The following is an 18,701-nucleotide window of genomic DNA, read 5'->3' on the forward strand; positions in this document are numbered from 1 at the left end:
TGGAACCAGTTCACGCAGAGGAACTACCATCCAGAAGATCTGGATAAGTCCGATCTGAAGAAGATGGAGCAGTCCTCCGATTCAGCCACATCGGTTGTGTCTTTTGATTTGAAATTCGTTCGCAGAGTAACCGGGAAGAGCATCGCCGGAGTTGGAGCAGAAGGAGCGGCATTACTAGAGACAGAGCTCAAGGACGCCGTTTCTCTGTCTCGCCGTCGCCTTCAAGCTAATGCCGCCGCCGGTGAGGAGACGGCGCCGGGAGTGGAGCCGCAGAAGATGTGGCGGAAGATAACTGCTCGGTATTTGAAGACAGAGGATTGCTTAGCAAGAGAAATCGCGTCATAGCTGGGAGGAAAGCTTATGCAACTCTTAATGAATAATAGCGTTGAGTTATCCAAGTTTGCTTCCAGAGACAAATGTGTGGCCGAGAAAACCTGTGATACGCTTTCCAACAGATTGAGGAAGTACAAGCGGTCAGCATCATTCAATTCAAGAAGAGTAGTTCTTCTGTTCTCCATTCTGCCAATCATGGGAACAGTCATACTGATATATCTAACGCTGAGAGTTAAACAGATTGGTGATGGTGCGGAGAAATTTGAGTTCCAGGTTGAGGTTTCTCGGCTTATGGACATCATTATCAATTCCCTTTACAGTAACAAAGATATTTTCTTGAGGGAGCTGATCTCCAATGCTTCGGATGCATTGGACAAGATCAGATTCCTTTCACTCACTGACAAGGATATATTGGGTGAAGGTGATACTGCTAAGCTTGAGATCCAGATTAAATTGGACAAAGACAAGAAAATTCTTTCGATTCGTGACAAAGGAATTGGGATGACAAAGGAGGATTTAGTTAAGAACTTGGGAACCATTGCCAAGTCTGGAACATCAGCCTTTGTTGAGAAAATGCAGACAAGTGGAGACCTTAACCTCATTGAAAAATTTGGTGTTGGGTTCTATTCTGTCTATCTTGTGGCTGACTATGTAGAAGTTATTAGCAAACACAATGATGACAAGCAATATGTTTGGGAATCAAAGGCTGATGGAGGAGTGAGTGAGGCAGATCAGGAAGGAGCAACAAAGGAAAACATTGAACGACTGCTAGAAGACTTGGTGATTTTAAGAAACAAAATAGTGAGATTCAAGAATCCTTTGGAGGAGTATTTCTGTTTGAGGCTACTGGCATGTACAAAGGGTGGTGAAAGATCTCATCCAAAGTTGCAGGCATCATTACTGGATTGAATATGGCTAGGATTATCAATGAACCAACTGCAGCTGCCATTGCCTATGGATTGGACAAGAAAGGCATATTGCCAATGGTCTGACCAAAGCTCTTCCAACATCTCTGTTTTATCTCCTTTCTATCTAAGCTGGACATACAAGATTTGCATGCTCCAGCTTACGGGGGGGTGTTGGAGGATAAAAATATAATATCCTCCATTCCTTTTTATTCCTATTATTTTTCCCTTATTCCCTTATATAAAACCAGTGTATCCTATTATCTCTCATAATCAATAATATCATCTTTCTTCTTCATCTTCTCGAACTCTCGTTTCTCTCTGCTTATCTTCGTTCTCCATTGATGTAGTCACTATTCCAACAAGATGTTGTCAGTTATTCTGATGTAGACTTCACTGGTTGTGTTGATAGTCAAAAATTAACTTTAAGGTACATCTTTATCATGGCATGTGGGGTTATCTCGTGGATAAGTGTTAAAAAATCTTTGATAACTACTTCTACCATGGAAGCTGAGTTTGTTTCCTTTTTCAAGGCCACTTCACAAGGTGTATGGCTCAAGAATTTTATCTCCAAACTTAGAAGTATGGACTCTATATATAAGCCATTGAAAGTCTATTGTGACAACTCATCTGCAGTTGTCGTCCTAGCTAGGAATGACGACAAAAGTGGGAATTGAAGTAAATATATTGACATCAAATTCTTAGCCGTTAAGAAACATGTCAAAAGAGAAAATTGTGTCATTGAGCACAACATTAGCATTGAGTTGATGTTAGCAAATCCTCTTACGGGTTATGTTACGCCTCTAAGATAATTAACACTAATCGATATTGTTTTATTTAGATATTCTATTAAATTGTAATATCATAATACAAAATTGCATCAAATAGTGTAGTACTTAATGAATACACAAATATATTTTTTTTGAAAACAATATATGCCGCATTGTCAATTTAGTCAATGTATGTATTGAATATAATCTTCTAATTTCGTATTTTTTCTAGAGTAGACAGCTTTTATTGTTCAGAAGAAAAACACCATTTTTGAATGAATGAATGCGATGAGAACAATAGTTCTGAGAATAATTTTATTATTGATCAAGTTATGATGTTTGAAGTATTGGAAGATATGTATTTATAAGGATACAAAGAGTCTCAAATCAGAATTGGAATGATAATTGATAATATTCTCAATAATATAGGGAGAGAGAGAAAGAAGTCTAGAATACAGAGTCTTAATACGCCACTTGAAGTTTAAAGTTTTCTAGATAAAACATTGAGCTTGCCCCATTAGATCATTTAACCTTGATGTGGTTAGTGGCTTGGTGAAGATGTTTCAGTTGGTCTTTTTGTAGATATGTAGTTTACTTGTAGTTCCTTTTATACTACTTTATCACAAAAACAAAATGGTAGTCGTTGAATTGATCAATTGTCACAGGTTCTTTAGTGATCAATGAGGAGATCATCGTGCGAGACTCAGGGTTGGTCGGTTGGTTGGCCGGCTTCTGCAAGAAGTCCAATTAAAACATTGGCTTTGCCAAGATACTCACTCGTAGTGGAATCCCCCTGGCGCAAAGACTGCAACCAACTATGGAGACACATATATCATGCCCGAGAAGAAGATCGACCCAATAAGACCCAATGGCGACTTCAATAGTCTGTCATAGGGCCCGGCTGTCCAGGACATGGCATGTCCCACTGCAACATACAAAATCAGAATTTATTAAATAATATATTTTCCTAAATTCATTTATTTTATAAAGCAATCAAGTTTTAGTGGTCGACAGAGAAAAGCAGCATGGCCAAACTTCGATAATTCTATCATTCTCTATGTTTTTCTAAAATCACTAATACACTATCATCATATATATTCATATAAAAACAAGAAAGCTAGCTAGATAGATACACCCATGCGTACACCACGTTTCAACTCCGATCCGTGAATCGCAACTAGATTCGATTCGTAACGAATAAATAAATTAAATGTAGTATTTATTATTATTTGTTTTTATTATTATTTGTTTGTTTGTTTAATTTTTGAAACACATAATTTATTACAAGATATTATATGTTCTATACTTTATTATTTCAAAGAATCAAATCCCCTTACCATCCAGAATTTGATCATGTGATCACTCATTTAAAATGATAATGGCCCTGTTTGGTAAAATAGTTAGTCTATAGGTCAATTTTGACTTATTTGATCACTATTAGCTTTTGATTTGGTTAAAAAATTAATATAAGTGTTTGGTTAATTTGCTTTTTGTAACTCAAAAATGCTAAAATTCAAAAAATTGCTCAATTAGTTTTTTGAGAAAGGAAATTATATCAAACAGTTATCAGCTAACAGCTAATTTACCAAACATATTTCTATAATCAGCTAATGTTATCAACTAATTATACCATTTAATTAACTCAATCAGCTATCAGTTAACAGGCATTTACCAAACAGAGCCTATGGCATTACATTACATAATAGTTGGCTTATATTATTGGTTAGTTTAGACTTTAGTGCACTTCTTAAAGATATGGTGTTATATATTTTAGTTTTAAAATTGTGTAGTTAATTAATTCAATTAAAAGACTCGGATCGTTTTCATGGCATTACTTGCATGAAAAGTTAGGTAAAAATAATTCCTTCCAAACGATACCCATTACTGCAAGTCATCGATGTCAAGATTTTGTCAGTTTCTCCAAGCCATCCAGCTAGCTAGCTCCACCTGCCACGCATGCATCTACTCATTTTAACTATTAAATAATTAATTATCATCACTTCATGATTACATTCACAATAATTCCATTAATTTATTTTTTTTAAATACTATCTCAATTTTGCTAAACTCATCTAAGTCCACGGGACCTATTCTTAAAAGCATTGCAAAAGTGAAATCGTGAGTTAAGCAATCAGTTCAATGGTTAAGTCCTAGCCCCTAGTCTTTATAAGGGCACAAGAGATCTGATTTACACATTTCATTCTGAGCCCTTTTTTATTGATTTATATTTTTAATAGGATTCGAACCCTCACATTGTCATCTTAATTCTGTCGTGACATCAACTCAAGCGATGAAACACTAAATTAAGCCCGGGGTACGCCTAATGATTGCATGCAATGGATATTGTGGAAATTAAAATTGATGGCAACTAAAAAATAAATATATCCCAAGGGGGAAAGGGGAATAAACTATGATTTGCTTCTTCTTCTCCTGTTCTTTTCCTTGGGACTAATTTAGTCAAAATTTAGTTGAGTTTTATTGGGAAGCATCTCTCTCAAAAATAAACGCATTCCTTTTATTATCATATGTACATTATATTTATTAACTATAGAAAAATGTAGCATTATCAACCAGCGCAAATTCAACGAATGATTTCGTAGTAAAAACTGTCATTATTGATCACATATTTAGTATCCGTTTGAAAACTTGTAAAATATTTTTTGAAAAATAATTCTAGAAAATGACTCATTTTTCAAAAAAAAAAATTTTTTTTTTTTTTGTGTTTGGCTGAATGTATGAAAATTATATTTTTCTATTTGATTGAAAGTTAAAATTTTGTATTTTTTCTGTTTGGTCTATTTTACTGAAAATAACATATTATTTGTTATAACAACAACAACAACAATAATAATAATATGGTGATGGTGGTGGTGTGGTGATAGTAGTGTTGGTGTTGGTGTGGTTGTGGTGTGGTGATAGTGGTGTTGGTGTTGGTGTGGTGGTGGTAGTTGGTGGTGGTGGTTTGGTGGCAGTGATGGTGTGGTGGTGTAGTGGTGGTTATAATAATAATCCAAAAATTAACTTTAAACAAGAAGAGAGTGAAGTGGGAAATAAGAATTGAAAATAAAGAATCTGAAAAGTGTCCTCCCAAAAATATATATATATATATATATATATATATATATATATATATATATATATATATATATATATATATATATATATATATGAAGACATTTTTCGCCAAATTAGACTTTCTTCTGTTATCATAAGAGATATTTTCCTTTTTACTTTATTTTCCTTGGGTACCCAAATACTGAGAAATCTAGAAAATGACTTTTGAGAGTTGTTTTCCGGATTTGCAAACGGACCCTTAATCTAAAAGGTTATAAGAAAGCCCCTAATTAAAGAAAATATATAGTTGAATCTAATTGTATTTCTTACTTTAAATTGCTAGTTATAAAGAATTTTTAAATAATTACTCCATATATATTTTTGGCAAAAACTTGTGTGATACTATCTCACGAATCCTCCGAACAGGTCAATATAAAAATGTAATACTTATACGCGAAAATGTAATACTAATCAAGAATAAAGTTTTTGTTAGCTATAAGGAAAAGTGTAATACTTTTGAAGACAAATGTAATACTTTTACATTTTAATTTAAAGTATTATAATCTCTTATAAGTAACAAACACTTTATTTTAGTATTACAATTTTCAGGTATTACATTTTCATCTTAACCCGATCCATCTCACATATTTTGATCCATAAGACAGTCTCATAGTAAAATCACCCTATATTTTATTTTTTTTTTTCGATGAATCTTGACATAGAAACTAATAAGCAACAGTCTAGTGGTGCAAAGTTAGAAAATTTGGAAAGATGATAATATAATGTCCGGTAGTCCGGTATGTACCATCGTTGTCAAGTCGAAAACTAATGGAATTTCAGAAAATATTTTTTAAAAGTGTCCGCAACAGATCCGTGAAATCTCATCTTAACTATAATAAAGTTATATGGTTGGGAAGTAATTAATGTTACAATTAATGCCACAACATCCTTTATTTTATATATATATATATATATATATATATATATATATATATATATATATATATATATATATATGTGTGTGTGTGTGTGTGTGTGTGTGTGTGTGTGTGTGTGTGTGTGTATAAAGTACAACATTTAAAAAATAAAATAGCTAGCTATATATTATATAATCATATAAAAATGTGTTCAATTAGAGTTTAAATTTACTCATACAAAATTTAAAATTTGCTTTCCAAATGTAATTATCTTAGTTATTATTCGTATTGTGAAAATTATAATATAGATGAAATACAATTAAGAATAAATCAATGTAATTATGTAAATTCTCTCTATAAGTTTATTTGAATATGCACATAATTAGAGATTATATTAACCATACAAAATTTTAATTTTAATTTTAATTTTAATTGTAATTTTGTATTCTATAAAAATAATAAATACTTGACCAATGGAAGCTCAAAAATATTATTATATTAAACAATTTAAATATTTTAGTTTTATATTTTTTATTTATATTTATAATAATATAATTTTTTTCCCGTGCATCGCACGGGTGAATTACTAGGGATTAAAGTATGAAAGCTGCTTTATCATAAAATAATCAACTTCCTTGTAAGACAATCTTTGCAATTATTTAAAATGTTTTGATAATAATGCATTGGCATAGAGGGCATAGAGCATTTATTCCCAATAATGGAATTTTGAATGATTTTTGTAGTTTTTACATCCATGAAAGAGAGAAGCTTGGAGAGAGAATATTGAGTTCCTCCGGCAAGATTTGGTTTTTTGTGGGACCTACTATCCCACCAGAAAAAAATAAAAAAATAAAAACAAAAACCAAGACTTTCTCATTGCACAGAGCAGGTGTGTGCGCCTTAATGTTGTAAAAATCGCGCCTAGATTCTAGGCGACGGCCGGCCGCCTAGAAATTTAACGGAATTAATGTTCTAGGCGGTTGGCCGCCTAGGTGCTCTAGGCGCCGAGTAGGCCGTCGTCGGACTAGGAAGCCTAGGCGGTCTAGGCGGGAGTTTAACTATTTAAAAAAAAAAAAAAAAAAAAAAAATCGACGCTTAGGCGCCCCCGCCCCCATCAGGCACCTAGAGGGTGCTTAACGATTTTTTCAAAACATTGCATACACGTGAACAAAAGCCAGAAGCGAGCAGTGTGGAAGACCGGATGGAAAAATGCATATATGTATGTACTATATTGGTGATAATGACATATCTTACATCATCGTTATTGTTTATCTAATGAAGAAATCTCAGATCACTGTTCCTCGGATATACATATACCACAAGATTCTATTGTCTAATCCTAATACTAAAAGCCAAAGTGCACCTTCTACTCATCTGAATTATTGCTACGTTGGAGACAATTGTTAATTATATTATATGACAGATGAAAAATACTACTCCAACTCCCAAATTTTACTCTCACTTAACTTTTTATTTAATAACACAAAATTTTGATGTTGATATTTTCATTAAGACCCACAAAATGAAGAAAACTAATCATCAATTGTCACAAAAGTGAAGGAATACAGTATAAATGTAGTAAAAGTCTTATATGCTTAACGTACATCTTGTAACATAAATTTTAATGTTGATTCAACTTTAGTGTCTAGAGATTTCATTTTAGTATACCGGTCACATGTTTATTTAATTATTTGTATAGGTTTCTAAACAATTTTACAAGTTCATTATATTTAATGCATGTTCATTTTAGTATATTAATTGCAAGTTTATATTTTGGATGAGCATCCATTTTAGATGGACACTAATAGCGTAAATAAGACTATTTAAAGACTATGGTTTAGTGGGCAGTATTTGGAGTAAGACTATGGTCTAGAGACTTGCTATATATGGTTTAATGAATGGATCTGAACAGGTAAATTAAGTTTGAGATTGACGCACCTTAAGTTTCAACAACAATTCACATTAACACACAAATCATGTACCTTAAAAAAAACCCACGCATTTAAAACACATAAAAACCACCCACAAAAATGAATGTCGTTTCTTTTCATTAAACAAAATGACGTTTTTATGCGCGGTGCACGATCGATCATGCACCGCGGTGCATGATATAACTTGCATGCAAAGACGATGTTAGCGCCACGTTAGCTAAGTTAATGGACATATTAACACCATAAACTATTGTCCTTTGCCATTTTTAAAGAATAAGAATTAAACTAAAGAAAATAGTTACTTTGACCATCAATTTACTTATTATTTTTTGTAGTATTGAGTATTTCAAGTGTGTTTTTGATCCAATTGAACTCACTATATTTTTGTTGGAGAAGTCCATGGGCACATGCAACCAAGGCATCCATATATTTTCTCTTTAAACTTTTTTTCAATTTAAATTTATTTATCCCTTTTTTCTATTTTACAAATAAAATTAATATAAAAAATATATCATTAAAAAGTTGTAAGTGAAATACTCCGATGCAAGGAGGCAGCCCAAATCTGAGAAGTATTACTACCCCATGGGGCCACGAATAATTTTATGACTATGGATTTTGATACTTGACTAACCACAAATGTGGCAGGTAAAGATTTAGGTACCCCCCTCCATCTTCCCCCAAAAAAAAAATAAATAAATAAAATTACATCAAACTTTGTTTTTGTAAACATATAAAAAGAACAGAACCTATACTATAACAGAATTAATGGAAGTATATACACTTGAGTATTTACGTACATTGATAAACAAAAAATTAAAAATAAAAGAGAGGGTGAGAGTGTGTGATTGTACCGCCACTTCACGTGCAGGAATGGTAATCCAGTTGGTCCAAAAGAATGTACAAGGAACAACCAAATCCAAATGGGTGGTTTGCAATGTTTGTATTGTATTTATATACATGGATATGAATAACCCTGGGTGTCGTTGAGTGAAATGGACTTATCCATTCTTAACCAAACATTGAGATCGATGCTTGGAAATGGAGCAGTCACAATTCAACGAAGAGATTAGTCACTCTGTTCAATACACCCCAAAACCAATTCAGCGAGGAGATTAGTCACTGTGTTCGATAAACCCAAAACCGCTTCAGCTTTGAGTTCCGTCTCCATGCCTGCTCTGCTTTGTTCTGCTGCCTTGTACAAATGCATAATTCTCTGGCCTTCCTCCTCTAGGCTTACACTGAAAATTAGGTTGATATGCATGCCCATGCCCCTCTCTTTTTGGCAAAAGCAAACAATAAGGCATTAAAATGAGCACATATAATGTGGGGGACACACCTTTATTTTGCATTGAAGCATTAGCCTTTCCCGCCTTGTCGTACTTTGACCTCATCCCCATTGTATATGCTCGGATACGAGCAAGGTTGAACACCATTTCTCTGCATGCTATGGTAAACTTCCTCGGCTTCTTCATAAGCTCCGGCACGAGCATATGCGTTCATCATAATGCTGTAGCACAACTGCATGTCCCCCAAAAACACATTAGAGGGAACTATACTATAACATGCTATTCACAACCATAAATTGTACGCTTATTGAGGGTAACTCCAGCCAAGATGGCTAAGGATACAAACTTGTAATCACACAAAGTCACGAGTTTGAATCTCAACCCTCTTGGTTTTAGTCGGTCAGTTATGGATAACCTAAGCTGGTTTACCTCCTTGTGGTCCTTTGCCAACTAGGGTCACAAGGCGAGGTTTACCCAGTACACACCCTCAGGTAGTAGCTACGGGTTTCTCTCATCACCCAAAAAAAAAAAATTATACACTTACTTCACTAGGTTTTATCCCTTCTTCCTGCATTTTGCTAAATAGACTTGATGCTTCATCAATTTTCCCTACATACAAAACGAGCAATTAACACATGTCTAAAATCAAGCAATTCGGGAAGATTCCTGAAAATTGTTTCCTAAAGACTCAATGCCATAGATAACATGGATACATAAAACATCCTAAGCTGTTAACTTACCGGCCTTTCCATAATAGCATATCAAATTGGTATAGGCCTTTTCATCCAAAGCTATCCCCCTGCTTCGAGCCATGTTAAACATCTCCATAGCTTTATCCAAGTTTCTACCTCGTCCATACACACTGCATACATAATCAATTTCCTCAGTCAGATCAAATCGACTTTTTCTTTGGTAGATCTATGTTGTTTTAATATCCATGCCCTAACCTGATCATAGTGCTATATGTCTGAATTGATGGATCGATCTTCAATGAAACCATACGTTCATAAATGCTGGCTGCGTCCTCTAACTTGCCTGCATACCAATTTGAATATCCTTAGAGTCTCGTTCAAATCAACTTTTCTCGTGGAATAAGGTGTACACGAGAGAAAGGAAAGTCAACCTGCTGACAACATTGCCTTGATAAATGTATTATATGCCACGGTATCAAGCTCAAAATTGGCACAAAAAGTGCTATGGATGACATCCTCCGCTTCCTTATATTTGCCTGCAGATAATATGAAAAATAATACTCCGTACCATATTGTAGATTTTATGGTAAACTATGTGTTAAAGATGAATATTTAACACATTAAGGAAACTGAACTATTTACTCTGGTTTGTAAATTTGCAGAAAATCATCCAAGGAAAAAGATGTTTATTCTTACCACAATTAGTCAATGCGTTCACAAGCATGCTAATAGCGACTGGACCCATAACATGCCCTTTCTTGATTTCTTCCTTGTAAAACAAATATGCTTCCTCGTGTTTATTGCATCTGTTATACACATCAATCATGGAATCATATAGAAGCGCTTTATTTCTTGCAGAGTCTGATACTGCTGCAAAGATTTTTTCAGCTTGTCGCAACTTCTGTTGCTTTCCATACAAACTGATCATAGATGCACTAGCAGAATCCTCGGGTTTGTAGCCTAGCTTCATTAACAGCTCAAGAAGATTCTCCGCTTTTGATATGTCACCTACATGGGAAAAAACTATGTCAGAAAAGATCATTGTCTAGAGAGCTATCAAAGAAAATTGCGAGTTATTTTACCTTCTTTGGCAAAAATCTTCACTACTTTACTGACTATTGACAAGCCATTTGCAGCCTTGAGCAATATTTCCAATATCTCTTGCGCCATTGCATTATTCCCATCTGCTAGTGTAAGGGTTAGGCTCAGCTCAAATGCCATAGAACGAGGCTGGTCTAAGGGCTTAGAAGTAATTTCGGCTTCAGACAATCTGTCCTTTCCCCGTATGACCATCAGGAGTGTTTGCACAATTGCACTACCAAATATCTTGCTTGAACTTAGCTCGTCTAGCAATTTCTCCGTATCTCTTACCATTCCGTCCTTGCAATAAACCTTCATAACACTCCTGAGGAGCTCCTCGTCAAATTCTACCCGAGCTTTTCTTACACGGAGGATAAAATCCTTAGCTTTTTCAGTTAATCCCAGTCTGAGATACAAATTGAGCATATTATTGCAAGAAACACAATCGGGAAGTTCAAACTTAGATAGAGTCTGAAACGCAACTTCAGAAGAGGGCAAGTCTCCCTTCATTACATAGCACTGTAGCAAGACACTATATGCAAATCTTGAACGTAAGATGTTTTTTGACTTCATCACTTCCATTATTTGCAAGGCTTTCTCGATATTACCAGCATTCAGATGAACTTGGGCCATAGTCGTATATGTTTTTTCATTACTAAGCATGCCCAGTTTCTCAATCTCATCGAAAGTATCTTGTGCGTCTTGATAGAGACCCAGCTTTCCATATATTCTGATAAGCAGACCATATATGACCTCATCTACCGTGACTCCATACTTCTTCATTTCCACAAAGAGGGAAAGGGCTTTAGAATAATCCCGGTTTTTGTAATACACTGTCAGAAGTGAAGCACACGTGAAATTACTCGGAACAATTCCTTGTGAGCACATTTCATCATAAAGACCACAAGATTCATCATAGTTGCCACGCTTGGAACTTACACTGATAAGAAGGCTATACGTTGCCTCTTCAGGAACAAATCCCAAACTCTTCATCTCTTTAAAAACTTTAAATGCTTCCTCGAAAAGGCCACCTTTCACAAGTGAGGCAATAACAATTGAATACGTAAAATGATTGGGAACAACTGCTTTATCGCCCATATGCTTCCATATACTGATAACATTCTCATGGAGTGCCTTTTTCTGCAAAGAAGAAAGCATAAAGTTGAAGACTGCAGTAGGAGGCGTTATCCCCCTTTGTTGTACAGCAGAAAAGAACGACATCATAGCTTTGTGATGCCCGAATTTAGCATAGGCACATAACATCGTGCCACAAGCAACCTCATCTGGTTCACATCCTGTTTCAACCATTTCCAAAAAGGTCTCTTCAGCAAGTCCAATTTTCCCTGCTTGGCTATACGCCCGGAGAACAATTGTATATGCAATCACACTAGGCCGATAGGTTAACTGTTGAAGAATAAATTTAACATTACATAAAAATGAATGTTTGTGGCCTTCACAAGAGCTAGCACTAACAAAGAAAATGAAGCAAAACCACTAACTTTTTATTAAACTCAATCACAAATTGAAATTACCATCATTTCCACTTTCTATGATAAATTAGAGGAAGAAACTAACAAGAAATATAGAGGAATCTTTACCATTTGGCATAAAAGCAGTAAAATGAAAACTGAAATACATTGTGGTAAGGAATGGTTCCAAAATAAAACTTGAATTTTTGTGTTATTCTTCAACCTAAAACTTAAAATGCATAATCCCCAGCGAAATACAAGAAGTCTTAAAAATAAGAGGGGATTGATTCTAACCTGCAATTTCATCCAAGCGAAAAAGTCTCTGACTTGTCTCCAACCCCTTTGCTCTTTCAGCACAACACACATCTCTCTGAAAGTAAGCTTGGCAACAAAAGAACCCAGTACTTTCCTCATATCATACGACCCATCAGGCTTAGAAGAAAGGCTCCGAACTATCCGAATGGCGGCGACTACATGTTTCCCGTACAAGTGACCATTCCTATCGTCCTCCAAGTACTGCACCATCTGCTCCGGAGTCCTCTTGATCCACTTCGGGGTCTGAGCTTGTGAGCCCTGGTTGCGCCTCAACACGCTTAAATAACGGGCCTTGGCTTTGATTATGCGACGCGCGTTGTCGTCCGAAAGTGGGTTTTTCGGATTCTTGGACCTGGGTTTCGGCTTGTTGAGGTTCTTGTCATTGCCGTCGCTCAGGGTCCATGGGTCTGGCCTGAAGGAACATGAGAATTTGGTCCGTTTGAAATTGGGTTTCTTGGAGGAGTTAGAAGATGGGGTTTTCAAGGGAATGGAGCACAGAAAGGAGGAGTGCAGAGCTTCCATGGTTAACTGAGATTTTGCATAGCTTCCTGTTCCTGTGGTTCATAACTCAATTTTCATACCAGCAGTTAAATGCATCCTCCAAAATCCAAATTGTAGTGAAAATGAAATCACCGACTTCACCTTACAATTTATGCAATTGAGTCCTTGTATTATTCCGCGGATTAAGTTATTTTTCAGAAAATATTTTTCAAAAATTATTTTTAAAATTTTTACACATCTTAGTACTCAAATTTCTAAAAATATTTTTCAGACATCATTTTCCAAATTTTTAAATACATCTTAGTACTCAAAATTTTTCATCTTTGATTTAGAGAAAAGCTTGCAATGAGTTGGTTAAGATTCTTCCATTTAAAATGATAATAGTCATGTCATCAGACTACAATGTATTTGGCAATACATAAATTGTTATAGTAAATTTCATTCAAATAACTTTATTTTCATCATTTTTCTAGTGTTCATAATTGTGGACTTGTTTAACAATCAGCGGATTGTTAGCAGTTAACGAATAACGAATTGTGTTAGCGAGATTGACCAGCGAATTGTATTAACAATTTGTAAAAAGATGTTTGGTAAAATTAGCTAACATGTAAAATATCAAAAGGGTATATTGTATACATATTATAATAATAATAATAATAATAATAATAATAATAATAATAATAACAACAACAACAACAACAACAACAACAACAACAAAATATGTGAGATTAGAAATTATCCCACAAAAAAAAAAAAAAAAAAAAAAAAAAAAAAAAGAGGTGTTGAGCTCCCTTATAAAAGTGAGATCAATACCCCTTTAGTTTCTCATCTTGCCCATCCCACATTCCTACATCACATAGGCAAGAGAAGAGAAGTATGAGGCTTCTTTATTAAGAGCATCACCATCAGATAAGATTTAGGGTTAATATCAGATCAAATATGTTGGAAAATAAATATATTTAGCCTGCAAAGTGTTGGGTTCATGTCAGAGGAAAAAAAAAAAAAAAAAGAATGGTCAAAAAAAAAAAAGGATGGCCACACGGGTGTGTGGCGTTGACAATGCACTTGACACACTGTTTTTCTGTTTAAAAATTCAGTTTTGTTTTTTTTTTTTTCTTTTTTCTCTCCCCTCCCATCTTCTATTTCCTAATTACTCTTACAAAAACTCATTAAAAACAACACCAAAGTTAAACTGATAATATTGCTCGGCTTTTTAATAACATAGTTAATTTTTTATATATATAAAATAGAGGGTGTTTTGGGGAAGGATAAACGGATCTGTCATTTACCAAACATGGTCTGTTTCTTCTGCTAAAAAAACTCCATAACATTCCCGTGAGCAGGGGTAGATTCAGAATTTTATTTGAGTGGGGGCGAAGACGTGATGCTAAAAAACTCCATAACATCCCGTAAGCAGGGGTGGGGGGCGAAGACGTGATGTTAAAATCGTTTTAAATATCTCCGTGACACCAATAAAATTAGTAGTCACAGTCTCTAATTAATAGAGAAAAAAAAAATTAGTAGTCTGTCCGTCTCTAAAATTAGCACTAATACACAGATTAGATACAATATACTGATTACAGGGAAAATATGTCAATATACACACTAACATCATCCCATTGTTCATACACCATCAATTGAATCTGGAGCCTCCATTACACTTATCCATCAAAGAAACATGAATTCATTATTATTTTGTAATTGATATGATGATATTCTGTAATCAATTTGCAAAGTACTAATAAACACCTCAATAGGTACTGGCAATAACATTGCAAAGCAAAAACAGACCCAAAAAAAATTTGATAGTGCAAAAATTTAAAAAAGGCAGTGTATAAAAAATCACTTCCAGATTACTAGCATTTATGTTCACTAGGATTGCATAATCAAACATAAATTGAACTGCAAATAAATTTTCAGAAGTCAAGCATAAATTATACAAAAAATAAATCTAATTATCCAAAAAAACAAAAAAAAACAAAAAACAAAAAAACAAAAAAACAAAAAAAAAAAAAAAAAAAAAAACCAACCTGGCAGTGAAATTATTCATTCCAAATATTACTGGCCAAAGAAATTCACTCCCACTAGGATTGGAGTGCAAATAAATTCCAAGAAATAAATCATAAATTATATATAACAAAAATACAATAACCCAAAAAAAACTGACAGTGAAATTGCAGTGCAAATATTCAAAAAAGGAAAACAAAATTGTGCTACACCATCAACATTTGCAGATGTTAATCACAGATTGCAAAAAATTAATTAATTAATTAATTAAATACAATACAACAAAGTAAGATGCGAGAAAGATAAGCTTACCTGCAATGCAAATTGCAATGTTGCAGTGCTTGAATTGTGCTATTGATAGGGGAGACTGTCGCAGAGGTAAGTAAGAAAGAAGAAAGAAAAGTGGCGATAACAAAGAAGAAAGAAAAAAGGAGAAATGGCGTGAAGGAAGAAGAAGATTGAAAAAGAAATAAACGGGAGAAAAGTGGCTAGGAGTTGGAGGATAAACGGAGAGAAGAATGAATAACTAGGGGTTGGCTATATATACTTGTGTAATTAAAAAACTTTTATGAGGGTAAAATAGTTCAACCATTTTATATTTTCTTCCCAAGTCTTGTAATCTTATTTCGTTTTTTGTCTGGAAAATATTTTTCATCCAAACAAAAAACATAAAACAACATTTTCCTCCATTTTTAAGAAAACATTTTCTATGAAAAATATTTTACATCTAACCAAACACCCTCTTAACCTTATTTTCCTTTTATCTACTATCTATTAGTAGAGTCAATTGATTATATTTACTACATTATCCCTACAATGTCTTTATTCAAAAAAAAAAAAAAAAAAAAGTACTCATTATCAATAAATTATGTAAGATAAATAATTTCATTAATTATATTGTATTTATTTTTCTCCAATGTAAAAATTCTTTACATTCAAATTCATCAATTGATTATATTCACTACATTGTCTATTATCTTCTTTTTTTTGAATATCAAAGTTATAATACAAAATAATGCTATATATTTATTTACCAAGTATTTTATTAATACCATGAAAAAAAAAATTAATTAAGTCAATCATATTAACTACTTGGGAGATTTATTGACAAATAAGGTATTCAAATCACACAACAAATTGAATTGGGAAACTACATCGCAATGTTCTTGTTTGGCAATCAACAGTTAGCAGTTAGCGGTTAGTGTTAGCGGATTGTGTTAGCAATTAGCAAATAGCGGGTTTGTCCAACGAATTATATAAGCGGTTGGTAAAAAGATATTTGAAAAACCTAATTGTTTAGATTACCATGTAAAATAACCTAAATGGTATACATATATTTCATAATAATAATAATAATTTAATAAAAAAATAAAAAACAAACAAAAAAAACATATGGAGAGTCGAACGTTCGGCTCCCCTTAGTTTTGCCAATTTTTCCATATCGATGAGAAAGGTGACATAGGAGCCTTGAGGCTTCTATAAAAGGAGGCTCAAGGCTCCAATTCTAAAATCAAGCTTGCCCATCCGTTGATGGACAAGCAGTGAGCTAGCTAAATTCGCTCTTGTTATTAAAGGAGTCGAAACGACTCTACAGTAAACGTTTTTTTTTTTAATATAGGGATGTTTTGGAAAAATCATTCTCCAAAACGCTAAGTGAAAAATATAATAAATTGTAGTGTTTGTATTTTCAGTGGTTTGGAACAAATTGTTGCTATAAACTGTTGAATAACCAAACATTTTTTTAAGCATTTTGATCTTTGGGTCACATCATATTTACCAACCGTCCAATATTTTTGAGTTACATTATATTTAAAAATTTTAAATGTTTACTACTTCATCTAAATAATGGTTGAACTAAATGAACACTGAGCAAAACACCTAAACGACTGGTACCGTTGATTCATTCAACAAAAATACTTGGTTATTGGTTATTATTTTAAAAAAGTTTAGTGACAATTATAATGAATATCATATATTATCTTGTAGTCATATACTATGGGTTACATATTTAAATAAACAAATTCGACATTAAATTACTTATGTATGAACTTATCATATATAATATTGCATCACTATACTTTTAAATATTTATTTAATTATAAATATTGGGCATTAACTCATTCCCACAGTGCGCGTATAAAACTAGTCTTTAAACATAGTTCCAGTAGTCCATTGTATTTTATATATTTAGGCTATGTTTGGCAAACATAGCTGAAAAGTAGCTGAAGACTGAAAAGATAAAAACTAAGGAGCATTTAAGCTATGGTAAAATTAACTTTTTGATAAGCTGATAAATGTAAAAAGGCTACAAAAGACATATTCATAAAATTTAAATAGTTTTAAATTTAAATATGTTTTTACATATTAAAATTTAACATTTTGAAATGAAAATATTAACATAATCATGATATAGCATCTCGTAATGAAGTAGCAATATAATTGCATAAAGTGCTTGCTTTTTTCTCTTTTTTTTTTTCGTTCCAACTCCATGATGTACCTAATAAATGTAGAAAATTGAAACTAATATATTTTAATAAAATATGAAGTAAGAAGATATATTTGAAAATATATATACAAAGTAAAACAAAATGTTTATAATTCATAAAATTAGTTCATATAAAAATCAATCTTCAACACACAAAAGTTAGGAAGCTACTAGCTGATTTTTGAAATGTTACTTAAGTAGCGGTTCAAAATAAGCTCTTATTTTACTAGTTTATTTTGAGAGCATTACCAAATCCGGCTTATAGCTTATTAATAGCTTAAAACAAGTTATAAGTTCTTAAATAAATTCTATCAAACAGAGCCTTAGCAAAGCTAGATTTGTTTTAAATTTTTAATTATTTTTAGCATTGGATTATTGGGCAAATTATATCGTGGTCCAGAGTCCACAGTAGTCCAATACACACAATCTGACTTTATACGCACATAATTCATCTTTATCTCTATACTAGTTTTTCACGCGCATTGCACGCATGGAGCGAAATTAACACGCCCCTACAGTCATAGGACCAAATGTGTAATTTGCTCATTTGTTAAATTAATAATACTCCGTGCACCGCACATGGCACTTACTAGTATATATTAAAGCAAAATGAAGTAGGGAAAAAGTTTATTGTGTTCAAATTTATTGATAAAGTTTTATATTTAATATAATTTTGTGTGTGTGTGTGTATTCATTTAAACTTCACCATAATTAATTTGACTCCACATATATAAAAAGGAGAAATTAGATATAAAATAAACATAGTTCTTACATAAATAATCTTTTTCAAATCTATAAGTTTTTGGTGGAGATTTTCGATAAATATTTCTTATTATTTTATTTAAATATGTTAGTTATATAATTAAGAGTAAATACCCAAAATGGTCCCTCGACTGTAGCTAAATTCACAAATTGGTCATCGACTTTCAATTTCAACCAATTAAGTCTTTAACTTT

The 18,701-nt window shown here is 33.1% G+C and overlaps 1 protein-coding gene and 1 long non-coding RNA gene across 2 annotated transcripts; one reads left to right on the forward strand and one right to left on the reverse strand.

The window, feature by feature from the left end:
• Nucleotides 1-7,540: 7,540 nt before the first annotated feature.
• LOC109182731 lies at nucleotides 7,541-9,589 on the forward strand. Its single transcript, XR_002054403.1, has 3 exons — nucleotides 7,541-7,554; nucleotides 8,739-8,741; nucleotides 9,509-9,589. It is a non-coding gene; the product is annotated as an uncharacterized LOC109182731 (long non-coding RNA).
• Nucleotides 9,121-13,363, reverse strand: LOC109182728 (pentatricopeptide repeat-containing protein At5g27270). Its single transcript, XM_019332893.1, is given in 10 exon segments — nucleotides 9,121-9,227; nucleotides 9,230-9,329; nucleotides 9,331-9,428; nucleotides 9,741-9,805; nucleotides 9,937-10,058; nucleotides 10,144-10,231; nucleotides 10,320-10,424; nucleotides 10,585-10,896; nucleotides 10,971-12,372; nucleotides 12,732-13,363. Coding segments are annotated over 10 exon segments (2,907 nt in total). The 5' UTR covers nucleotides 13,275-13,363; the 3' UTR covers nucleotides 9,121-9,155.
• Nucleotides 13,364-18,701: the final 5,338 nt, after the last annotated feature.

Source organism: Ipomoea nil, unplaced genomic scaffold (genome assembly GCF_001879475.1).
Source record: "Ipomoea nil cultivar Tokyo-kokei standard unplaced genomic scaffold, Asagao_1.1 scaffold1074, whole genome shotgun sequence".
Taxonomy (NCBI): domain Eukaryota; kingdom Viridiplantae; phylum Streptophyta; class Magnoliopsida; order Solanales; family Convolvulaceae; genus Ipomoea; species Ipomoea nil.